Source organism: Haliaeetus albicilla, chromosome 22, assembly GCF_947461875.1.
Source record: "Haliaeetus albicilla chromosome 22, bHalAlb1.1, whole genome shotgun sequence".
Lineage (NCBI taxonomy): Eukaryota > Metazoa > Chordata > Aves > Accipitriformes > Accipitridae > Haliaeetus > Haliaeetus albicilla.
This window is the reverse complement of record NC_091504.1, coordinates 7,565,145-7,589,408: the sequence shown is the minus strand read 5'-3', so window position 1 is coordinate 7,589,408 and position 24,264 is coordinate 7,565,145. Positions and strand designations below refer to the sequence as shown.

The following is a 24,264-nucleotide window of genomic DNA, read 5'->3' as shown; positions in this document are numbered from 1 at the left end:
CCAAGACTTCCTTGCTCAGATACTTAATGTCAAGCAGCAATTAAAGGCTGGCATTGTGGGGAGCACAGGGAGCGGGGTTTACCCTGCCCGGGAGGTGGGAGCCCAGGGCTGAGCACAGCTCCCAAGGGCAGCTCTGCCATCCCCAGTGCCCGTGGTGGTGGGGAGGGACTGGGGGCTTTTGGCACAGGGAAGTGCCCCAGGGACAAGTGGTGCCGGTGACAGGGGAATGCTGCAATCCGAGCAGCCCTTCAGGCAGGGACACCCTTGGTCTGTAATGCGCATACCACTTAGCTTGATCCCCACTGAAATTTGGTAGCATCAGAAATTTTGGTAGAAAAGGAGATTTTCTAGGTGCGAGCCTCCAGGCAGGGCGGGCCAGGAACTCTGCTGGGGTAAATTCTCATGAAAACAGTGAAGCCAGCGGAGCTGGGCTGGGGTGCAGAGCCGAGGGTCTGATGTGGACGTTGCTTTTCCCCTCTATCATCTCTTTCCTGACCCAGGTCTGCAGATGGAGCCCGTGTGGGTCTCTGGCATTTTATGTTTCCCCTCCCTCAAGGGATGGCTTGGGATGCCCAGAGCCAGGCTGTGCCAGCCAGTGCCCCCTTCAGAGCAGCTTAAGGCTGGCACTCACAGGCTGATAGTACAGTCAGCATCGTCTGTCTTGGCTAGAGAGCCAGCCATTGCGCACTGTCCTTAACATGGTCACCAAGGAGAAGTGTCCTGGTGTCCTGGCAATGCTGCATGTGCAGGCAGGTCTGGAGCTTCCCAGGAGGGACACACGTGTGTGGACATGGACAGGACAGTGCCTCTTTGTGACTGTGGCGTGTACATGATGGCAGTCCCAACCATGATGGCAGAGTCTCACAGGGGACCAAGGAACTAACAGTCTGATTTTGGTCATATTTTAATGGGGGTTGAGCCACAGGCTCCTTCTGGGCTCATTTAAAACCTGTGATTGGGATGCTTGATTAAAAAAAAAAAAAAGAAGACAAGAAAGAAGCAGTAGCATTATCATATTGCAGCAGAATTTGCTTGAGTGTCTCTGCTCCCTTCCTCCCCCAAACATACTGCTAGGCCTACAGAAATGGGGTGTTTTATGGGAGGCCTCTGCAGACTGTCAGCAAGCGATCTGCTTGGTTGGCTCCGAACCTTTCTTGGAGTCCTGAAGTCTCTGTCTCTCCCAAATTCAGAGCCTATGATTTAGGAGGGAGGTGTGGTGGGGGCAAGCCATGCTGGCAGGCTTTTCTCTGCTGTGCTACACCGGAGGACGTGGACGTGCCTCGGGAGCACACTGCCGACTCACCAACCAGCCCCATGATGTAGGACATCGCCTGTCCAGCCTGTGTGCTTCCCTGCTGCCCCAGCCCCTCCAGCAGCCGAGTGAGGGCTGGTCCCAGGGGGTCCTCACTGCACGCTACAGCTGCTGCACCCCCAGCATGAGTGTTCCCAAGGGATGCAAAAGCACCCTGATTTCGAGAACAGCCTGGATGGTGAGGCATGATGCTGAGCCCCTCTTGCTCCCGTGGGGGGATCCTCCACTTCTTCCTCTGCAGAGGTGCGGGGCGCTGAACACTGGCAGGTGCAGATCTCGCCCAGGATGTGCTCTTCTCCTCCAGCTTATTCGGGTACCAAGCTGCTGAGAGCCAGCTTTTGAATCCAATATCGTGCCATGATGCGGTGGGCTGCGTGGCCATGGGGTCTGCCCTCTGCTGCCTTGGGTCACGAGCTCCTCAAGAAGCACCTACGTTCACTACAGTGTGCCTGGTATGGAGATGGCAGAGACAACGCGCAGCCATACCAGCATTGCTAAACCGGTGCCTGATGCTCAGGAGACTGCAGTGACCGGGGTGCTGTGCAGCATCTCTTGGCCTTGCAGCCACGCTGAGCTTCTTCGAATATTGGGCTAATAGCGTTGGACTTCTGGAGCTCAAACAAAAATGTACTGGCAGGAGCAGGATCTATATAAGTTAGTTGTTATTGCTAAACAAAAGAGGCATGCTCGTTTCAGCTCCATTCAAAACAAAACCCAGTGGGTTTGCCAAGTGGGGAAAAACGAGAAAATCTGTAGGAAACAAACAAACAAAGCCCTGGATCTGGTTTGGTGCCTTTCCCTGGACCCAGGTTTCAATAAGCAAGTGCATTTTCCAGGCACGCAGATGTTTCCGCGGAGCAGGAGTGTTTTGCTCCATCTTTGCATGGCCAGGTCACCGCACAATATTTAAATACCTTTGAGATCTACACAACTCAGGATGGGTAACTGGTGTGCAGGCTGCTCCTGTGAGTCCTGCTGCCTTGCAGGGATGCTAAGCACAGTGTTTTGTCCTAGCTTTGAGTGTGCCTTTTGGTGGGTTATGAAATCCCACTCTTTTGGAAGAGCTCCCCTACTCATGCTCTGTTTTGGATCCAGTCTGTGTTTCCCTAGTCCTGAAAAATTGCTTATACTCAGGCAGAAAGAGTGGAAAATGCGAGTGCATCAGCAGCTCCTCTTCATGCTGGACACTGGACTTCTGGTTCGTGTCCCCATGAGCCAAGAGTTTTCGTGTGTTAGGAGCTTGAGTGGTATCTGCCGTGGAGTATTTGGTGCCCGAGTGTTTGTGGCCATGTGTGTGATTTCCTGCATGCACCAAGGGTGAACATGGCCCTGGTCGCGGGGTTGGGCTAAGTGTGCTCAGACAAGGAAAAGACCCCTTGTGCTCAGATTTCTTTGGAAACAGCCTGTATGTTGATCTTGCCAGCTGATCTCTTGATGGAAGCTCCCGGTGTGGGGTTGGGTTCGCTCTCCCTGATAACTGGCTTTTGGGCTTCTCCTGTCCCTTGTGTGTTCATTTTTTGGATAACCCCATGGACTGAATTGGACCGTGGTTCAGGACAGCATCCCTGGCAGCTTGTGCTAACATACCACTGACATCCACAGCACCATGAGGCTACAACGAGCTCTGCAAGGACCCAGTCCTTCTCCTCCTCCATGCCCGAAGCCTTTTCACCCTTTCAAAGCATTAACACCTTTCATCCTCTGTTCTTTGGGCTCCCTTTTTCTCACACACGGAGCCCCGCAGCTTCTCTCTCTGCTGCATCAGGCTGCAGACGGTGAGGAGCAGCTTCCCAAAGTGACAGCCACCCACGTTTACCCTGAGGACAGGAGTGTGGCACTGAGCTGATGTCTGCTGCTGCGGGCGGGAGTCTGCCCTCTCGCTGCCAGTGCGGGCAGGCATCCGTGAGCTAATCCTTTCCGCAGCCGACATTGGGGGTGGCGGGGACCAAGCAGCCGTGGTTTTTGGCTGGAAGGCCATTGCCACCAGCGATAGCATCGCTTGCACGTGAGTCTTTTCACAGCCCGGGCTCTCACTGGTGGGAAGTGGCATGGAACGGCCACTGTGGTCCCCAGCAGCCACGTATGGTGACCTGCGGGCAGGATGGTCCTTGCCTGCCTGTCCAGGTACCTCCAGCCTCTGTCCCTGAGATGGGAGCACATGGCGGCAGGGAGGACGAAGCCCACTGTCCGCCTGGGGTTTGTACTTCTCATGCAGTGAGCGCCCGGTGTGGGCCACCTCCGTGGGTGCTCAGGGAAGGATGTCCAGGTCCCACTGGGCTTGGGGCCGGCAGGGCTCCTTCCAGCCAGCCCAGGCTCTGGGCTTTGCCGGTGGGACAGAGCAGCCCTGTCTGACATGGACTGGTTCTCTGCTGGAGGCTTGGAGAGGCTACGCCCTTAAACAAAATGCACTTAAAATCACATAATTACAACAATTATTAACACTCTTTACTAGGCCAAGATCTGCAGTGTTGGAAACATTAAAACCCAGAATGTGCAAAAACCACAGTGTTAGAAACTACCCAGTGGATTTGCCTGTGTTCATCACAGAAGGAGGGATAAAATGAAGTTGTCTTATGCACATCCATCCTCGTGTGCTTTAAAAAAAATAATCTTCATTACATTGGTTTCATGAGATGGGTCTGGCCAGTCCTAACGCATCCGTTCGCAGAACCTCAGCCTCTTCCATGGAGAGTGATGGAGTTTGCTGGTATGGGGATTTATGGCATTGCAGACCTGATGTCCACACCACCTCCCTGGTGGTCACAAACATATCCCATGGCCAGAAAACTGAACTGCTGGGGCAGGCAAAGCACCCGTTCCCTGCTGCAGTGTTTGCAGTACGTAGGTAAATAATTAGCAACAAGAACTGATTGTGGTTGAGATAAATTTAGTTCAGCTGCACTGAGACTAGAAAGGCAGAGATGGTGGGACCTCCTCCCACCACCTCCCTGCAGGATGGGGCTTTACCATTGGGGCGAGCTCATGTTGGCTGGTTGTACCTTGAGGGCACAACATCTGCGGGTGTTGTTTTCGGCTATCAGTTGCTCCACCACAAAGTTTAGCTCTAGATAAATCAAGACTATTTCACTGAGTCCAGATGACTCATAACCACAGGGCAGGAAACTCTTTTATCTTTGGGGCAGCCGGTTTAATATAGATAGATGTTCACTCCTGAGCTCTGAATAATTTCCATCTCTTTACTTCTCATTAAAAGCAAATCAGATGAGGGAAAATAGTGAGAAATTTCTCTGTGTGGCCTCTGTTTCTACCATTTCTGAGAGAACTTCCTCCAAATTGTGCGGTCTGCCTGTATGGGGTCATTTGCCATATATTTTAATTGGCAGAAAAGAAGTGCTTTTGCTCCAAAGCACCACTCCTTTTTTAAACCTTGATTCTGCAGACGTGGATGGAGCAGGGATCTGCTCCAGCTTCCAGAGAGGTACTTTTGGGGTCTTACTTCCTTTCCTGATGTGGGAGAGCATTGTTGCCTCCTTGGATGAAGGGGAACCGCAGCGGAATTGGGCGTCTTGTCAACAGCCCTGCTAAAAGAGCCACCTTCACCTCCGAGCAGCAGCTGGAGGTGGAGAGAGGAGGACTTAGGCAGCAGGGAGCTCTTAAACACAAAAGAAAGGGCAAGGTTTTGCTGGAGAGTCTCTCAAGTCAGTTATTTCTCTTTCCTAAGTATGTCAGATAGCACTTTGCTTCTTGGGCTTGGTCCGTGGGTCAGGACCTGCCTTCCTGGTTGCCTCTTCTTCCTGCCAGAGTTCCCTGCCTGCACAGGCAGGGCTGGCTTTTCTCTCTTAATTTCTGTCCACCAGTGACAGCAGAGCTGTGTGATGATTTTCCGCTTCTTTGATATCTGGGATTTTGTACTTGCCATCTGTAGAAGCTTGTATGTGCCATGTGTGGAGCCCTTGGCATGAGGAGCCTTCAGTAGTGGCCATGCCAGGAGCTGCTCCATGTCCATGATGAAACACGATGTGCTCAGGCTGCCACAGCTGTAAGCTGAGAACTCTCTGTCCAGAGCCAGGTAGGTCCCAGTGAGCCGAGGGCTGGTTCTCCAGCCCTTCCCTGCATTGTGCAGGTCTCTCCCACCATGGTGATGCCCTCCTGGTAGAGAGCTGCTCCCCTTCTTCCCCACCAGAACCAGCAGGACCCTGCTGCATAGATCTCACCAACCTCCCCACGGTTGCTTAGGGGTGTCTTGCTACCTGAAGCTCATGTGGTTGGTGTTCACTGTCTGTCCGGTCCGTAAAGCCCTACGTTCAGATAATGCCTATCCCTGGAGGAATCCAGGGCAGCAACTTGACACCGCAGCTTGGGCCACACTCGAGACCTCTAAATCCGTAGGCTGAAGCCAGTGAGATGAGTGATTGGCAGAAGCCAACCTCCCCACCATTTTCCGCTTTTAAATATCACAGTAATAAAAGGTAAAATCATTAAAGCCTTCTGCGGCCCACTGTGCCTAATCTGAAATCAGGATGATGAAGAGCACGTAGCGAGGTTGTTATTAATATCCTGCCTCCTGATGACGGCTTTATAAACATCATCGTCACAGGCACAGCCTCGCGGTAGCATTTTGGCATGACCTAGACAACTGTCATGCTTTTTATCACGCTTACCCCTTGCTTGATATTTAACCAATGAAGTGATATGGGGAAGACCTTGCCCCAAAATATCTGACCTTATACACAGGGATATGAGGTCAAAACTGAGAGAAACTGTGTTAAGCGTAGTTGCACTAAATGCTCTTTAGACCTGTTGCTCCTTGTCTGGGAACTGTGCCACGGGCTACGGCAAGAAGGGGATCAGATGTTTGACGCCAGTGAAAACCCTCGGTGCTGTAAGGAATGACTCATGGGCAAAAGCCCCACGCAGCAGCGAGGCCACGCTTGTACTGAAACAGGGGACTTTGCCCAGTGGGGATGAAGTCTTGGTGGGGACATGAGGGTCATGGCTGCAGGGAGAGGGGCGGCTCCCCCTCTACGAAACCAAGAAAAGATGCCAGCTTTCCTAGTGACTTGTACATAGTTATCATCGCTATTTAAAGTAGAAATCAAAATCAGAGTGGAGAAAAGGTTTTGTAGCTTAATCAATGTGGATGGAGAAGGTGAGGAGCAGCTGTGGAGCCTGAGTCTGCTGGTGAGCAGGAGACTGGGGGTCACTGGTCCCCATTGGGACCTGGCATTGTCTCAGTGCCATTAGAAATGGCCTTTTGTCCACTCCCTGCTCTCACTTTGCTTTCAGAGGATGCCCTTTGCTGGAATAAAGACCTCGAGGAAAGTCACTGAGGGTGACCCCGAGAAAGGGCTGAGGGACAGCAATAAGCACAGGAGACGGGTTCCTGCTAGTAGCATGGATGCAGAGAGGGTGCATGAGGCCGTCCCAAGCCAAATGAGTGGTGGGCAGCACTCACCCAGCACGGGGCTGGGGGCTGTCAGTCCGTGTGGCCCCCACTGCCGAGGGGGTCTGGGCAGCCCCGGATGGGGTAGCCCATCTCTGTAGGAGCTGGGTGGTGGTGACTGGGAATAAGGAGAGGTTTCCCCAGCGTGATGGATGGGGACTGGTTGCAGAGCTGAGCAGCCTGAAGTTGCTTGGGGCATCCCAGCTCAAGGGCAGTGTGGGGCCAGACCAGCCCTTGGGTCTGGAAGGAAATGTCTCACCCGCAGGGTTCATACAAGCCTCTCAGGACCCACTTAGGGTCAGCAGCAGCAATGGGAAAGGGGAACAGACTGGCCTCGACTGATAACAGATGGATGAGGGTATTGCTGGCACCAGCATCCACCTTGCAGCCACTTGCATCGGTGCTGCCCCGGCACCGCTCTGGCTCTCCTGGGTCATGCCCTGGTCCCAACGCCGCAGATGTGCCTCTGCCTTTCTGGCACATCCTCACGTGCCTCGTTTCCCCACACCTCCTTGCCCTTTCCCAGGTCATCCTCCCCTAAAATGACGCAGCAGATGCGGGACCTGCAGCTGGCACAGGCCAGAAAGCCACCGGGCCCTTCCTCACCAAACGCGGCCAAGAGGCTCTACCGAAACCTGTCGGGAAAATTCCGCGTTAACTACACATCCTTCGATGAGGGCAGCCTGGCGGGACGGGGCGAGAAGGAGAAGCTCCGCAAGTCCTACCTGGTCAGTGCCTGCTGGCTCCATCCAGCGCTGCTGCAGCTGGGAAGGTGGGGAGGGAGGATCTGTGCATGGGTGATGCTGATGCCTGGGTGGAAGCTGCCCTGGAGCAGGTTCAGCTGGAGCTGGTCCAGGTGTTTTCTCAACATCATCTGGTTGTGCCTGCAAAGAGCTTGTGCTCCAGAGCCCCTGGGACCAGGGCAGCCTACCTTGTTTGGGTTTGTGGGGTGCTGGTGAGGGGCTAGGGTGTTCGGTGGGGTGGAGGAGGGTGCCCTGTGCTCAGCCAACCTGCTTTTCTCCTTCCACCCAGTTCCAGAGTAATGCCGCCCTCTTTGAGGCCGTGGAGCTGCAGGACCTAGACAGGGTTCAGGAGCTGCTGAAGCAGTACAGCCCCGAGGAGCTGGACCTCAACACCCCCAACAGTGAGGGGCTACTGCCCCTGGACATCGCCATCATGACCAACAATGCTCCCATCGCCAGGGCCCTGCTGCAGGCAGGAGCAAAGGAGAGCCCGCACTGTGAGTTGGTGTGGGGGAACCGTGCTGTGCCCATCACCTGGGTCTCCAGCCTGGTGAAGTGGGGAACCCCAGGCAGCGGGGTCTGAGTGGGGAGGCGGTCACTGGGCTCTGGGAAACTGGTGTAGGCTATAGCAGGGGCTCGAGTAGAGCCATGCACTCAGGTGGAGCCCAGGAGCAGGACACAGAGGGGAGGATGGGGTCTTGGGGTGGGGACTTGGTGCCAGCAGAGCCTGGGCTTGCCCTAACCACCTTCTCTTTCCTCCTTCTCACTCCCCTCCTGGAACTCACTGCTGTGCCCACTCACCCCACAGTTGTGAGCCTGGAGAGCCGCTCGCTGCACCTTTCCACGCTGGTGCGGGAAGCAGAGCAGCGCGTCAACGAGCTGACGGCACAGGTGGTGAACGAGGCGCCCAACACTGACTGCTCGGAGAAGGAGAAGCAGCTCAAGGCCTGGGAGTGGCGATACCGACTTTACAAGCGCATGAAGGCAGGGTTTGAGCATGCCCGTGAGTGCCCGCAGGAGGGCTTGGGGGACCTGGGGGGCAGTCCCCACCGCAGGGGGAAGGAGCAGGGCTGTGCATGGTCCAGGCACGGGGCTGCACCAGCACCCGTTAGAGGATCCCTGCACCCTGTAGCCAGTCTTGCTGTATGGGTGCACAGGGGGTGAGTGCTCCAGGAACGTGTCTCTGGGCACGGGGGGAGGCCCAGGAGGGACACCATGGGGTTCCGAGTGACCATCCTTGCCGTAGTGGTCCCTGCGGTCTCTGTCCCCAGGAGTGCCGGATGCCCCCACCAATGTCCACCTCTCCGTGGCCAGCAGCTCCTCGGTGCAGGTGACCTTCTGGGAGCCCTTGAGCATCAACTCAGCTGTCGTCACCAAGTACAAAGGTAAGGACCAGGGTCCCCACAGCAGTGTTGGGGACACACAGCCATGGCAGGTGCCCTGAGTGTGCCAGTGGGGCATGCTGGGGCACTCACCCCGTGCACGCCATGCCAGCGTGTCAGGGGTGTGGGCGGTGATGCCAAGCCCCTGTCAAGCTGCCTTTGTGCTTGAGCGCAGGAGGAGCCAGGGCTGCGTGCTGCTGGACAGCCTGGCCACCACCCGAACAGTCTGAACTAGGCCAAACCACCATCCTACACCAAGGCAAAACTCAGGGTGCCACTTGTTTGCCGCCCCCTCATCCTGCACACTGAGGGGGCTTTGCCATCCTGCCGCTCCTGTGCCCCTCACCCACTTAAACCAGATATTTTTTGCTTCTGGGAGAATTTCCCCCATCTCCAACTCCTGACCCATCACTTGAGGGTGCTGACCCTGCCTGGCATGGCTTGTTGAGGAGGACCGCAGCTCCCCATGCCATCCCCCTTGTTGTGGCTCCCCTCTCCCCTGCCTTTGCTCAGCTGCCTCCAGCTCTGGTGCTGTCTGCAGTCCCTCTGCAGCTGCTGGCCCCGACGCGCTGCAGCCAGCCCTGGTAGCCTGTCCCCGCTCCAGGGCCATGCGGCACCTTGGGGTCTCTCTCCTTTCAGTGGAGTGGAGCTGCTCCCCCACTTTCTCACCACCGCTGGGGGAGGCCGTGATCGACAAGCTGAAGAACCTGCACTTCACCATCCGGGGGCTGGTGTCGGTGAGCTCTTGGGGTGCCCCACGGGGGTTTGGGCTGCGAGGGGAGAGACCACAGTCGGGAAAAGCCACTGGCCACGGTGCAGTTCGGTGGGTCATTCCCAGCAGCCGATGCGGGTAGGGGATGGCGTGTCATTTCCAGCAGGGAGAAAAGGATTGTGCCACAGTGCGTGCCTTGTTCAGCACAGCCTGTGGGCAGAGCTAAGAGCGTGGGGCCAAGAGAGACATCTGTCTGTCCCTGCACAGCCATGGCCGCCCTGGCAATGGGGAAACCCCCTGCACAGAGTGCCTGGGGACTCTCAAGTGAAAGGCAGAATGGGTCCATTCACCGGGCGCCTGATTTATCCTCTGTCCCCCACCCCGCTCCCATCTCCACCCGTGGTCCTCCTGGGCCATAAATCAGCAGCTCGTTCCTCTGCCACCTGCAGAGATCAACCCCTCACACCAGCCCCGTGGCTCATTGGAGAGGGGGGACCAGCCCCATCTCCATCTCCAGGAGCTCGGCAAGGTCACGGGCTGGTTGGGACTGGGGCTCCCCGCTGTTTTATCTCCCTGAGAACTGCAGGGGCCATGCTGCCTGTCAGCTGTCCGCTCCCCAGGGGCTGCCATCCTGGACCAACAGCGGGGAGACAGGGTGGGATGGGAACTGTGGTGAGATGGAGCTTGGGATGGGAACGTGGGGCGATGCTGGGATGGATGGGGTTGCCCTTACTAGGGGGGTGCAGCACTGAAGCTCCAGGGCATGCAGGCAGGCAGGGACCACTGGCTTGAGGAGCAGAGAAAGCCCTCGATGAGGTTAGAGAGGCTTAGCCAAGGCAGCGTTGCTGGAGCCCAGGAGCTGCTGTTGGGCTGGGAGAACTGCCCTGGTGCATGGCAGGACAGGGCTCAAGCGGAGCCTAGAGCAGCGCCACTGCAAGGAGCTGGCCCAAGCCCATCAATCATGCTTTCAGAGCTGCTTCACAGGCTCCTGTCCGCCTTCATGAGTGCCTGGAGGCCTTGCAACATCTGGCAGCTTGACTGGGCTTTAATCAGAGGCCTTTAATCACTGTCGCCATGCCACAAAGCCTCAACAATGTTGGGCCAGCTCCCTGTCTCCAGGGGCCAGATCCTTGGACATCCCAGCGGGAAGGCAGCACCCCGACCCTCCAGGCTGCGGAAGCCCAAAGTCTTTGGGGCCGGCAGCATCTCCTGGCAAGGGGCATTTGCAATGTCCCGTCCTTCCTCTGCCTCCCCCAAAACCACCCACCTGGGCTGTGGGGATTCTCTAGTGTCTGATAACAAGAGCTTTGTACAGCTGGGGGAGGTCAGAGCTGGTGACCTGGGCTGCAGGCTCCCAGTTTAGTACTTATGGTGGTGTACTGGGCTGGGTGGTATCCTCCTTCCCTCACATGCTGAGCTGGGAGAGGTGCCAGTGAGCTGAGTGTGACTTCCCTCCTCGCAGGGCACAGCTTACTACGTCCAGGTGTCTGCCTACAACATGAAGGGCTGGGGTCCCCCGCAAGCCTCCGTACCCCCTTTTGCCATCCCTTCCAGTAAGTACCACTGGGAATGCCCACAGGAGCTGGCACCAGCTTCAGGATGGACGGGGGAAAGCAGCAGCTCCCTGTGCCATCCGGGAGTCCCCCTCGCTGCTGGCATGGGGTATAGTGGACCAGGGAGCAGAGGCAGCATTTGGGGACTCAATCCAGGCAGGGAGGCTGTGCCCGGGGGTCCGGGATGCTGCCTCCAGCTGACAGGAGCTTTGCCAAATATTGATTTTTCAATCTGAAGTTCTCCTGGCTGCCTGGTAAAGGCTGAGCCATTTTAGGCAACCTGGATCAGCTCATCCTAAGGAGGAAGCTAGGAGAGAGGACGTTTTGCTTTCTCAGTTAAAAGGAAAGCAATGCAGCCATCTCCTCTGTAGGAAGGAAAAACACCCCTGTGTTTTTTAGCAGAGGTTTGTAACTTAGCGCAGGGCAGCTTTTGGGAGGGGTCGGTCCCTACTGCCTCAATGATATCTGCCCCAAAGTGGCCCAGCTTGTGCAAAACCACTGTAGGCGTGTGCTGAGGCGTGACATGGTGGGATGCCCCAGCTCAGCCCCTGAAGTGCCACCCCAGGGCTCAGAGCCATCCTGGTCCTGGGTGGCAGTGGGCCTGGAGGCCTCCCTGTGCCACTGCATGCTCTCGCCCATCCAGCCCAGCCCCAAGGACCTGCATTCCCTGGCATTGAGCTGGGATGGGGGTCATGAGCCCCACCAGAGCCCAGCTCTGGGCTGTCAGCAGTCACCTCCCCACGCTGGCACCATGGCAAGCGGAGGAGGCGAAAGCCACCCAATGATGTCACACAAGGCACCCCAGGGTGCTGGGGGAGACAGGCCAGAAGGGCTGAACTGGATGGAGCAGCCCCGGTGAAGTTCAGGGCTGAGTGGGCTCCAAGGTTGCCTCTGCCCCTCACCACCGAGACGAGTCTCCTCTGCATGGCGGTCCTGCGGAATCAGCGCCATCGGGTAAGGAGCAGCCCCATGCACATCTGGGGAGGCTGAGCCCATCCCGACGAGCAGGCAGCGGGGCGGTGGGCACACGGCCCCTGCCACCACACTTGCAGGCAGCGAGGGACCAGCCATGCTGCTGCACGTGAGCCATGAATGCACCATGTGCAGGTCAAGATGCAGTTCTGACAGCACATGAACGGCAATGGGGCAAGAGGTGTGCAGGCACCGTGCGTAGCTCTAGCTGCAGATACACAAGCACTATGGCACTGGTATGGAAAGATGCAAAAATACATTTACATGTATACGAATGCATATAGCGAGCCTACGCATGCATTGCATTGCCCTGGCTTTACTCTGTCCTGGCAGCGGGTGTTGATCGTGTTTGCACCCACTTTAAATCCCCTTTGCCATCCTGCACAGGTCACATTCCCTGTGACCACGATCCATGCAGCATTGATACAGAGTGTGGCTGAAGTGAATCAGACATGAGTGGGTTTTATTTATTTTTATCTCCATTAATATTTCTCCCTTCAGTAAAGATCCCTCCCTGGCCCAGCAGAATATAGTCAGGCACCTCCCTGGGTGTTTTTAAAGCTCCTAAAAATAGTGGTGAGCCCCAGCCAAAGTTAACAGAGCTGAACTTTCCATGGAAAACAGCAGCAGGCAGGACACAGGGGGTGTTTAAAGCAATTAATGTAAAGCTAATGTAGAAGCGCCGGCGGGTCCCTGGCCCTGCTCCTGGTCCTGCTGCCATCTCGCAACGGGTGGAGCTGGCAGGAGAGCTTATTTATGTGTTTGCCGAGGTGAGCCCAGCTCTCGGCACTCGCCTGGAGAGAGCTGCAGCTCCGGGGAAGACCTGGAGGAAGACACTGGAAAGAATTTTATTTTTTAAGGCCAGTGAAGTGCAGCAGCAACAGACGGGACCTTGTTCTTTCCCTCTGCCATGTCCCTGCCATGCTGCAGCATGGCCAGTGGCCATGGGCTGCTGTGCAGAGCTCGGGTGCTTCTGGGAGGAGTGGCACAAAACTGGGGATCTCCCAAAGCCCAGCCTGCCCAGAGGTGCCCAGCACCCACAACTGCTGCCATGCCATGCTGTGCCGTGCTGTGCCTGTGGGACACCCGGGTGGGGTGCCAGGAGGTGATGTGCCATGGGGAGGAGGGGACAGGAACCCCTTTTTCCCCCAGGCCAAGGGCTGATGCTGGTCTGTCCCCCACAGACTGGCGGGAGTACGACGGCCGGGCCCCCCGGCGAAGGGGACAAGCTGAAGCTCTGGACCATCTGCTGGGCCAGGTGAAGACTGTCCACCAGCACTGCGTTTGCCATGGTGAGTGCATGGCGCAGCGCTGTGGGGAGGCTGGGGTGGGGGATCCAGCCGGGCCCCCCAAGGTTGTGGTGTGGTCCAGGGGGCTGGGGTGGTACCAGGAATAGGTGTAGTCCATGGATGAGCATAGCAGGGAGACAGCTCAGGCAGTGGGACCTTGGCAGAGCCCTCCCACTGGGTTGGCATGCCGTGCTGTGGGCTGCTGGTGCAGCTCTTCATCTCCTGCTGCAGCATCCTCTGCTCTCTGCTCCCCAGAGCCCTGCAAGAACCAGCCCCAGAGCAGGAAGCACTCAGTCTCCAAGAGCCTCAAGCACCTCTTCCACCCCGGCAGCAAGTTTCTCAAGACACTGAAGCGGTGAGAGGCGGGTGCACGGGGGTGGCGGAGAGCCCCTTTCTCAGCGGGGACATAGGGCTGCCCATCCTGGGTGCAGCTGTGAGCTGTGTGTGCAAGCCAGGGGCTGAGGGTGCTCAAAGGTTCGTCCTTGCCTGGAGGAAGCTGACAGTGTCAGTGCAGATGAGTCCCATTGCCCAGAAATCAAATGTTTCTCCTTGGTGTTTCCGTTTGGACTGGCCAAGCTGCACCCGTATCCAGATCCCTGCACCACCTCCAAGCATCACCCAACACCCCACCCTCCTCTAGACCCCACCACCCTCCCACCACCCACCTTCACGCTTGGCCTCCAGGCACCCCAGCGTCTCCTGCACAGGCTGGGCCCCATCGCCCTCCCTTGTGCTGGCTGGGGCATTGGCCATGGCATCAGCTGTGACATCAGACAGGCTTGCCTTGCTGGTAGTGTTGGGTTCCTGTTCCTGCTACTCTACTGGCCGTATGCCTCTTATGCCACAGGCTGTTGGAGAGGAGCTGAGACCTGGGGCAGGGCATCTCCTCTGCCCTCAGGAGAGAGACCCTTTGGGAAATGAAGCTGGCAGCTGGGGGTGACACTAAAGTCTGTCTTCCCTCCCATGCAGGGGCCTCTACCTGACAGCCATCTTCTACAAAGACGACAACATCCTGGTGACCCATGAAGACCAGATCCCTGTAGTGGAGATTGATGACACCTACTCCTGCCTGCTCATGCAGGATTTTCTCTGGTTCACCAAGGTGGGTGGCCCAGGGACCCTGTGCTGTGCACTGGGGCATGGCAGCAGCATGTCTTCTGACACATCTCTGTCTGCTTGGCCACCACCCTGGAAGCTGCTGAGATGATGGCCACCACCCCGGACACTGTGTCCTCCAGGAGCGTCACGATCTGCAAAGCACCTTCATTGCAGCACCTTCCCTGCGCAGGCAGCAGTGCCCATCATGCGTGGGGCACTGTGGGGCTCTCGCTGGGGCTGGCTGGGGCTGATTCGGGTTGGGAGCAGAGTCAGGGGACACCCCACGTGCACAAAGGGAGCACAAGCTACTTGCACCAGACAGCACATCTGGCGGCTCCTGGGCTTCCCAGCATTGCCTCCAGGATCTCTGCTGTGCCACTGCCCTCGTGCTCCGCGGGGCAGAGCAGTGCCGAGAGCCAGTAGCAGCCTGGGAGTTCTGGGTTGAGCCAAGCGGGCATCATGCACCACCGCTGCCTTCGGCTGGCAGCAGCTTCCCCTCCACCCCAGGTGCTGGGGCTTGGCAGCGCAGGCAGCCCGCAGGCTTGCTGCTTGCCGGGGTTCAGCATGGACTGAGAAACCACCAGGGAACGGCATTTCCACCCAGCCACTGGAAGCCCAAAGGTGGGCGATGGACTGGCGCCGTGCAGGGCAGGCTGCGTGCCGCGACGGGTGGGCGATGGACCGTTGCCACGCTGGGCAGGCTGCGTGCCATGACGGGTGGGCGCTGCCTCTCCACAAGGATGCCAGCAGCTTCTCAGCTGTTTAACTGCTTCACCTCAGCATCCTGCCGCAGCAGCTCTGCCTCTGTTGTACAGAGCAGGACGTGCAGGGTGCTGCTGCCTGGTCCTCCGCTCTCAGTAGGCTTAGTGAAAGGGCAGGTGGGCAGCTCAGGGCCAAAATCTTGCTGGATAGTCCTTATCTACTGAGGGAGAAGGCTATATTCTCCCTCCTCCTCTTGGCTATCTTCTACTCAAACTTAAGGTCTCAGTCCTAGATGAAGACAGATATCTGGGTGGGCATGGCATGGTGCCTCCCTCAGGTACAGGCTCTGGAGGCATCTCAGGGTGCCTGTGGCATAGGAAATCGCACCCCTGCTGAGAGGTGATACGTGCCTCTGCCCATTCCTAACCCAGCTCCACCAGAATGGCAAATGGATTTCCCCAAAACACCTTTGTGTGAACCAGCTGCAGGCAGCGGCAGTTGGTGGTGATGGCCCTTTGGTGTGCTGCAGGTGTCATGCATGTGGGATGAGATCCTGTGGCTGCGGCAGTGTGTCACCGTCTCCCAGTCGTCCTGCTCCTGCATCCTGCAGACGCGCTTCAAGATGCTGCTTGCCATCTCGCAAATGCAGGTGAGGGTGGGCCGGGGGAGGAGCGAGCACTTGGTGGGGGGGCACTGTGGGCCAGGCTGCCTTGGGAGCAGCAAGTGGATGTGCTGCACCGAGGAAAACCCCAGGCTCTGCCAGTCCTGCCCGTGGCTCAGTCAGCGACAGGACTGGGTGCCCCTGCCTTGTCCTCTCTGGCAGGACCCTGGTTGTGGGGCGACGAGGTGTCAGGCTTCGTGGTAAACTCATGCAGATGGACTGGGGGCTCTCAGTGGGTGCTTTGCGAGGCAGGCTGGTTTCCAGCAGGCAGCTGCCAGTCACGTCCCAGCTGCCCAGACCCACAGAGCACTGTGCCTCAAGGATGTCCCCTGACGCTCTGCTTTCTCCTGCCCTTCTCATCCCATTGTGCAGGGGCTGCTGGGGATCCAGGACCTTGGGCAGGTCTTCTTTGAACCAATCAAAGACAAACAGGGCAACATCCTCATCGTCACCCTGAAGGAGGTGAAGACCAACCAGACCTTCGAGAGCGTCCGCTGGGTTCCCATCTGCAAGTTGCAGACCAGCCGCAAGTCCGTGTCCTCCCCAGATGAGCCCACCGCTCTGGACACGCTGCTGATCTCCGTCCAGGTGCTGCGCCAGTGCCATTGCGGGAGGGGATTGGAGTGGGCTCCATTGCAGGACCACCAGCTCTCTCTGCTCCCCCTCGGGCTGGAAAGGTCGTGGCAGAGCCCAGGCCACCAAGGGTTTGGTCTTGGCTGCAGGCAGGGGGGGAGCAGAGCCCAACCAGCCTGCAAAAATCCTGTTGCTTCGAGGGGAGGCATCAGCCTGGTGCTGGATTCTTCCCGGCAGCACCGGATTGTGCCTGCTCTGCCACTTCCTTTCTGCTGGCTGGGCTGGCTGCGCTGCAGCACCTGGCAGGAAGGCAGGAGAGAGCCCCACTGTGAGGGCTTGCTCAATCCAGCAGTGCCTTTCTTCTCAGGACAAGCTGGCTTACCACCAGCGCAGCAGCCATGCCCTCTCCCCGGGCCTCTACCTGGGCTACTTGAAGCTCTGCAGTGCCGTGGATCAGATCCGAGTGCTGGTGCCGGAGCGGCTCCCCAACATCCTGTGCCACGTCAAGATTCGCTCCAACCCCAATATCTCCAGGTGGGGCTTGCAGGGCAGCTCACCCAGGGCAGCCAGGCTCCTCTGTCCCATCCAGCCTAAGAGCACCCATCACCTCCTGCTTCTGCTCTTGGGCTCCTGGCAGCAGTGTAATATTCCCCCTCAGCCCCACTGCCTGCCATGCAGGGCAGCCTAGAGCTGGAGCAAACAAGGTCCCCCTCTACCTCCACAGCTCCCACAGCCCTTCAGGTACTGCACTGTCTGGGGGAGGAACAGCCAAGCAAACATAGCTCTCATAGTGACTGCGCGTTCAGGTCCACTCCAGGCTGCTCCTTCTTTCATGTGTCTGTCTCTCCCTTCTCCAGGGAGGAGTGGGAATGGCTGCAGAAGATGGCCAGCGTGGAGGAGCCTGTTCCTGCGGAGCCAGAGGCTGAGACCTCCCAGAACCACTTGTTTCAGGAGCTCCAAGTGGCCATCAAGGAGCTGATGACCCTGGTCAACATCCCATTGCAAGAGGTACGGGTAGGTGCTGAGGTCTGGGGAGGAGAGAGGGGAAGGGGCCATGCAGCACCATGCTGGTCACTATGGCAGGCAGGGTACCGTAGCCCCTGGTCCCTCTTCGGGGGCCTGAAGCATCAGTGAGATTTTAGTCCTGTGCAAATAGAAGGCAAGTGGTGGACAACCAGCATCTGAAGCACCTGCCTGCCCAGAGACAGTGTCCACAGGAGCTGTTTGTCTTACCCTCACCTGTACCTCTGAAGTTTGCATTATTGCCTGCTGTGTGGTTTGGTCCTGGGCTCAACCCTTGCAGCATAAGACCAGCCCAACTCTGCCCCTCCAAAGCAGAATGGTCCCTGGCCAGTGGTGGGACGGAACTGCAGCTCCCTGCGTCAGACTGCACGGGGAGAAATCCCTCCTCCACCATGCTGAGTATTCGCTGGAAAAGGGCCCAGCAGCCCCAGTGCCAGGCACGCTCTTCTGGCCAGGCAGCTGTGAGGGCACCTCTCTGGGCAGGGCTGAGACCATCGCTGGCGACACTTCATCTCTGAGACCCTGTTGTAGTGACTTTGACCAGTAGTTTAGAGACTTTGAGGAGAAATAAGAGAGAAAGGGAGGTGTGCAGATTATGCCAGAAGCAAGGAGCCTCTGGTTGTGTGCTGAAACAGCAGTGTCCCATGGCTGCAGGTGGTCCCTGAGGACTCCTCTGGGGTTGAGGACTTGGTGGAGGACCCACCAGGTGATGTTTGCAGCTGTTACCTGCAGTGTCTTCTTGCAGGCCAAAGATTTCCGTCTGTACAGCCAAGAGGTGCTGGACTTTGGGGGCCAGGTCTCCTTCCTGCTGCTGCTGCCTCCGTCGGATGACGTCTGCACTGCTCCAGGCCAGAACAACCCCTACACCCCTCGCTCAGGCTTCCTCACACTGCCGCTGCAGATCTTCGAGCTAGGTGAGGAGAGGGAACGCCAGAACCCAACGTTGCTGGTCCCCTTGTCCTCTGAGACCTCCCAAGAGCTGGAACGGGCAGTGGGGTGGGCTGGAGCTCCCTCACCTTCCCTAGGAGAGGCAGGATGGAGGGGGATGCTGAGGGCTGTCCAGGTAGGCTAGAGGGCAGACAGCATTGCCTCCTCCCTGTGTTGGGTGAGCAGGGAGGAGCCTGCAGGGCATCGACAAAAAGGGACCTGATTTTTTTCATTCCCCCCTCTCTTTTCCTTTCCCCAGTCCACTTCTTCACATACGACCGGGAGTTCATCACCCAGTACTGCCAGGTGTCTGCCCTCTTGGAGCTGGAGTCACTTCTCTCTCAGCAGAGCCTCAGGGAGGCTTTCTCTGACACCGAACTCTCCACTGCGAAGCAGAGGCACCAGCAGGTTCAGGACTACATCCAGGTACACGAAGCAGGAGGGCACTGGGAGGGAGCCAGGCTTGACGGTGCCCACGGGACGTGGCCAGGACAGTCATGCCCTGGATGAGCTGCAGGAGCATTCATTGGTCTTGGTGGCTGTGACCCTGTGGGGTGTCTCTGACATGACAGATGGGCAGCAGCAGGCAGGGCTTTGTCTAGCAACTTCTTACTGCAATGATCACCTTAAAAATCCTGATTAGAGAGACGGCGGCTCCTGCTCTGCAGGTCCCCACCTTGCTAGAAGAGGGCCTGGAAGTGCATTTTGGGATGGATGCGCAAAAGAGCACCCCACGCTACCCCCTTTCCCAGCACCCCTGCCTGCAGCAGGCAGATCCTGCTGAACCAGCAGCTGCTGGTGGTCAAAGCAGCATCTGCCCACCTGAGAGCACTTTCTTGGGATTTCCTGACTCGGGGATTCCCCCAGAGCTTTCGCCTCTTGGGAAAGGTGTGTGGAGAGAGCCTGTGTTTTGCTGTGGGGCTTTTTTGTTGCTGTTTTTTTGCTTTTTGAAAGGGATCCTTTGTTTTCTATTTTGGCAGCAAATGGAGGAGATCTGGCGCGAGATGCGCTGGATTATGGATGCCCTGCAACACGCCCGGTACAAGCAGCCCTCCTGTGGGGTGTCTCTCAGTGGCTTCCTCAGCGAGGCTGGCGGTGCAATGAAGGAGAAAACCCAATCCACCTCGTCCCACCTTGACTACCTTCCCTCCCCAGCGCCCTCGCCAGAGACCAGCCATAAGCTCAACTCCGGTAAGGACTGAGCTTTGCAAACCTCCTGCCAGATGGACTCAGGGGACTGCCCGTGCTCACAGGGACAGGGAGGGCTGTTCTGGCTGGCTGTACTGTGGGGGTGCAGGCAGGGCTGGCACTGGGAGTATGAGCAGGGTAGTCAGTCTTGGCTGGGGCAGGACCTGCTCTGCTTGCGCCTTGGTGAGCACAGCACAGGTGTATGGCAAGGGGGTAAAAGCCCAGGGGCTTCCTTTGACTCCATCTGGTGCGAACCCTCAGCCAGGGTTGCCGACAGCAAGGCTGAGCCCCTCTTTGCTTCTCTTACACCCCTCGCAGACTTGCACGGGCTGTCGGACGAGGAGGGCTCCTCGGAGGTGTTCCTGGCCACCGACAGCGACTACGACTCCAGCAGGGCGCAGAGCCCGAAGGAGCTCGACCTGGTGTACTCCTCCTCGGGGCCCGAGTGCTGCAGCAGGAGAGTCACCCGCACCCTCCGGGACAGTGCCCCGGACGTCCTGCAGACCCACGAGCAAAAGACCCCACCACTGCCACCACCACCGCTGGAGGAGCCCCGGCCGCCCCCTGAGCTCTACGACAGTGACTTCGTCCTGCCCAGCCGACAGATCGAGCTGCTGCGTATCACAGAGAAGAGACAGGCATACTGCGTTCGAACCAGCAGCCTGGACTTCCCCAAACCACTCTGCCAGGCAGCCAGAAAGTCCTGCCCCGGCTCCGTTGACAGCTCCCCGACAGAGAGCAGGACCGCGGGCCACTGCGGCCAGCTCAGGCTGGGGACTGGCTCAACGCCCAGCCCCGAGCACGGCCGGGGCGGGCAGGGCTCTGAGCCCGTCTTCCGGACACGCTCAGCTGAGTGGACTCAGAACTTCCAGGAGCAGCCCGGGTGCTTGGCCGACCGAGGGAAGAAGCCGGGTTCTGTCACCTTGCGGGTCTGTCCTCAGTACGAAACTGGACTCTCCAAAGAGACCAGTGTCAAGGTACCAGAGCCTGCAAAGGACAGCAGTGTGGCTCTGCCGTGCCCAGATGGAAAGGGCTGGCAGGATGGGGAAGGCAGGCAGCGGGGGCTCGCGTGTCCCTCGCCTGGCACTGCCCTCTCCATCCTCCGCCATCCTAGGGCTGAGGTCCCCTGGAGACCCACAGCACTCCTGCCCTCTGTCCCTTTGTCCCTGCAATAGTGATGAGGCTCCCGGCAGCGCAGGATGGGGCGCGTGGCTCTGCAGGACCGATAGCTGCTGCTGCTGAGGGGGTGACCTAGGGCCACGAGTAGGGTATTTTGGGGGGAACAAGGCAGTGGAGCCATGGTTCAGCTCTCAGTCCGTGGTTCTGCAGCTGAGAGTAGGTTAGTGCCACCCAGCACAGGCAGGCGGTGAGCAAAGGTCCCTCTGATGGGTTTCCCTCGCCATGTCCTGGTGTTGAAATGTATCAGCCCCCCAGCCAAAATCCAGCTGTCACCCTGCCCTGTCCCCAGTCCTCCCACAGCCTCCCCAGGGTCTGTGCTCGCCCCCGCTCCAGCCCTGCGTGCCTTTGGGGAAGGGAGAGCAGGAGCCACTCGTCTCCTGCCCGTGAAGGGGAGCAGGCAAAGCTGCCTCCTTGCTGCAGGCGTTGGGGTCTGCTGAAGCCGCTGTGCGACCTGGTTCCTCTCAGCTCTGATCACCCTCACCTGCTCTGGGTGGGATCCCCCACGGAGGAGGTCCCCCAGGGCACACGTCTCGGGCAGGTGCCCCTCCAGCTCTGCCACCTCCTTTGCTCCCAGCCATGAAGCTCCTTCCCTTATTGAAATTTCCCTTCCGACATTGCCGGTGCCCAGAGCGGAGACTGACGGAGCAGCCTGAGTGCAGCCTGTCTGTAAAATGGCAGAGGAAGGACAGAGCTGATGGGTTGATGGGTTTTATGGCTGGGGAGTTTTGATAGCCAGTTTCTCTGCACCCAGTGGGGACGTTAGAAGCAGAGGGGAATCTGACTCGCAATATTTATTTTCCATTTGAGAAATTACCATAGATTTCTATGCAACTGAAGCACAGCCCTCGGGTTCCTGGCGGGCTGCCCACGTGGCTTTTGAAGTTGCAAAGCTCTGGACACGCCTGCTTGAAAGCGTTTTACGACGTTCTTCTCGAAGAAAGCAGAGTTCAAAGGAAAGACTCCTCGGCTGGCGTAAATCAGCTGAGCCCTGCGATGATTGTTCGGAGCTGCCAGGGTTCATGTGGGCCGAGGGCTCAGACCACCCTGCCGGGGCACCGCTTGCGGCACTCCGCGAGCCCTTACGGATGTGCCAAAGGAAACCGTCGCCTTGCCCGGGCGAGGATGGATGTCCCGCTTTAGGGCCTTTGAAGTCAAGTAGTGGGCTCCCGACCGTCATGAGCAGCCAGAGCCCAGATGAGCTCATTTTCTCAGCCATATTCAGGATTCAGAGGGCAGTCCCCAAGAAAGCGGAGAGGGAGAGCGAGGGTAGCTGTTGGTGGGAGAACTCCGAGGTTGTGAACGGGACGAAATCTAGCACCGCTTCCCAAAGAGGCTTCAGCTAGTTTGGCAGAGCTGTTGTGGTTCAGCTGGTCTGACGGTCTGGATCCTACTCACGAGAGGGACTTTACGCAGATCCCTCCATGGTGCTAGGAGCAGGGCTGGGACTATCCCTCTCCGGCTGCAAGTAATGGGACGGTAGGGCAGCCTGAGCAGAACAGGCGAGCCATAGGTGACACATGCAAGAGGTGAGCTGTAAGGAATCAGAGAGTGCAGTGGAGGCCAGAAAGCAGTGCATGAATTGGGGCCCCGGCATGCTGGGCATCCCTGGGCACGGCATGCCCACGGCTCCGCACCAGGCTGCTGCCGCTTGCTCACTGGGGCGGCTGTTCCTCCACCCTAATGATCACCACTGTAGGACACCGTGTGCTGCCTCTGGCCCCCGGTTCCTCCTCGTTCCTCCCCCTTACCATCCATCTCTCCCACCTTTCTCTTTCTGCAGCTGCACATCACCAGCCAGACGTCTGCTGGGGAGGTGGTGAAGCTGGTGGTGCTCGAGATGAACGACGTCTCCCGTGGAGTGCTGGGCAGCTCGGCCGCCTTCTGCTACAGCGAGGAGCAGCTGGAGCACTTCGGACTGGTGTTCGCCTCCGACGAGAGCGAGCGGTGGCTTCCCGATGACTTCTTGCCTCTGTCCCTCCAAACTACCCGGCCCGAGGGGCGGTTCTACGTCCGGATCAAGGAGACGTCCCCTCTGGTGCTCCAGTATGGGCCAGCGACCACCGTATGAGAGGAGGAGAGCCGGCCGGGCGGCGTGGGGACCTCAGCTTCCAGAGAGCAGACAGCTCGTCTCTGATGCTTCCTTCTTCCACAGACACCCTCTCATCAGGCGTCCGCGGGGTGGAATGGGATCAAACTGGGCTGTGTGTTATTTGTTTGTGTTTTGTTTTGTTTTTTTTTTTAACCAAAGAGACGTCGAGACTCAGTTTTTCTGACTGCAGAAGAGGAGGGTGGAGTGCAGAGACCTCAGAGCTTGGGAGGAATCTCTGCAGGAATGGAATTTTTGAAAGTAAACATTTTTAAGGGGAAAGGGGGGGAGAGAGAGGAAAAATATTACAAGAAGAAGCAGCAATACCTTTTTTTTTCGTTCTTTTTCTGAAAAGCCTTGTTTGGGATTCACTGATGGCAAAGCCACAGAGGATTCCTGGGGAGGATTGCGGTGTCAATGAGGAGAGGGCACGAGTCACAAGGACAGCACTGAGAAGGGTGTTTTCCTATTTGCCCTCCTTTCACTGTACCTGAAGAAACAATTCTTGCACATAGTTCTGGGAACAAAATGATATTATTATTTTTTCGTGAAAAAAAATTAATAATAATTGTGCTAGAGACACTGGAGTTGTGTAAGAGGTGAAGACCCTTTGACTTGTTTTAAAGGCAAAAGGAACCCACGCAGCCAGCCCCACACACACACAGCCGTGCACACAGCTGTGTTGATACCACTACTAGAGGTTTGCTATAGGGCATCTACTGCAACACCCTGTGCACACCCTGGGGTTTCCTTTCCTCCTCGGTTGCCGTTTTGTTCTGGTGATTGTGCTTGGCCTCTCTTGTATGTCCTATAGCATGATATTTTGTTAGCCACTAGGTCTCTTGTTAACAAGGTTATTTTTCTGATCTCCTGTGGTCCATAGTAAAGATGACTGCTGCTGACTGCGTATCACTCTTTTCCTTCTTGCGTCTTGATGTGTAGTGTTCCTTCATCCCCCAAATTCACCCTGATTTCAAGGGCTGAGCTCATATTTCCCAGGAGTGTTTAATGAGATGCTTTCCACCCTATGGAGGGTTACGTTAACACGCAAATCACATGTGTGGGAGCAAAGTGCAAGTTAAAAATGTTTTTCTGGGCTTCATTGCTCTGTAAGGCAGTAAAATAAGCTTTGGCATGCAAAGGCAGTCACCTCCACGTGGTGTTGGAAACCCAGTGGTTGTAGGGCCCGAGCATCTGCAGTTAAATGCATTAATCCGGTCTTGCAGCCTCCACCGAGGGAAGAACACCAGGAGAAGAGCGTGGAAGGCAGCAAGAGCTCACAGCTGTATTGCAGCTGGCTCAAACGCTTTCAAGCAAGCAGCAGCAAGCAAGGTGCGAGGCTGGCGGTCCTTCGCAAGGGGAGGCTGGTGTTGCTGATGCCCCTTTAGCAGCTACCTCGCTCCCCTTCTCTCTGCACGGAGGGGTTAGGGCTGGGCAGCAGACCCCCGTGTCCCTGGGTG

General features: G+C 57.5%; 1 protein-coding gene across 11 annotated transcripts in view; it reads left to right on the top strand.

Moving 5' to 3' along the window:
* LOC138690478 (ankyrin repeat and fibronectin type-III domain-containing protein 1-like) overlaps nucleotides 1-23,706 on the top strand; it is a 256,553-nt gene extending 232,847 nt beyond the window's left edge. For all 11 annotated transcript variants that reach the window (XM_069809572.1, XM_069809571.1, XM_069809569.1 and 8 more), the window contains 18 exons: nucleotides 7,243-7,444; nucleotides 7,749-7,956; nucleotides 8,268-8,462; nucleotides 8,731-8,844; nucleotides 9,481-9,578; nucleotides 11,016-11,106; nucleotides 13,263-13,370; nucleotides 13,623-13,722; nucleotides 14,337-14,469; nucleotides 15,697-15,816; nucleotides 16,201-16,416; nucleotides 16,769-16,935; nucleotides 17,259-17,409; nucleotides 18,170-18,338; nucleotides 18,611-18,777; nucleotides 19,332-19,542; nucleotides 19,858-20,516; nucleotides 22,499-23,706. In XM_069809572.1, the coding sequence (XP_069665673.1) occupies nucleotides 7,243-7,444; nucleotides 7,749-7,956; nucleotides 8,268-8,462; nucleotides 8,731-8,844; nucleotides 9,481-9,578; nucleotides 11,016-11,106; nucleotides 13,263-13,370; nucleotides 13,623-13,722; nucleotides 14,337-14,469; nucleotides 15,697-15,816; nucleotides 16,201-16,416; nucleotides 16,769-16,935; nucleotides 17,259-17,409; nucleotides 18,170-18,338; nucleotides 18,611-18,777; nucleotides 19,332-19,542; nucleotides 19,858-20,516; nucleotides 22,499-22,786 (3,397 nt within the window). In that variant the 3' untranslated portion in view covers nucleotides 22,787-23,706. The remainder of the gene's footprint in view (nucleotides 1-7,242; nucleotides 7,445-7,748; nucleotides 7,957-8,267; nucleotides 8,463-8,730; nucleotides 8,845-9,480; nucleotides 9,579-11,015; nucleotides 11,107-13,262; nucleotides 13,371-13,622; nucleotides 13,723-14,336; nucleotides 14,470-15,696; nucleotides 15,817-16,200; nucleotides 16,417-16,768; nucleotides 16,936-17,258; nucleotides 17,410-18,169; nucleotides 18,339-18,610; nucleotides 18,778-19,331; nucleotides 19,543-19,857; nucleotides 20,517-22,498) is intronic.
* Nucleotides 23,707-24,264: the final 558 nt, after the last annotated feature.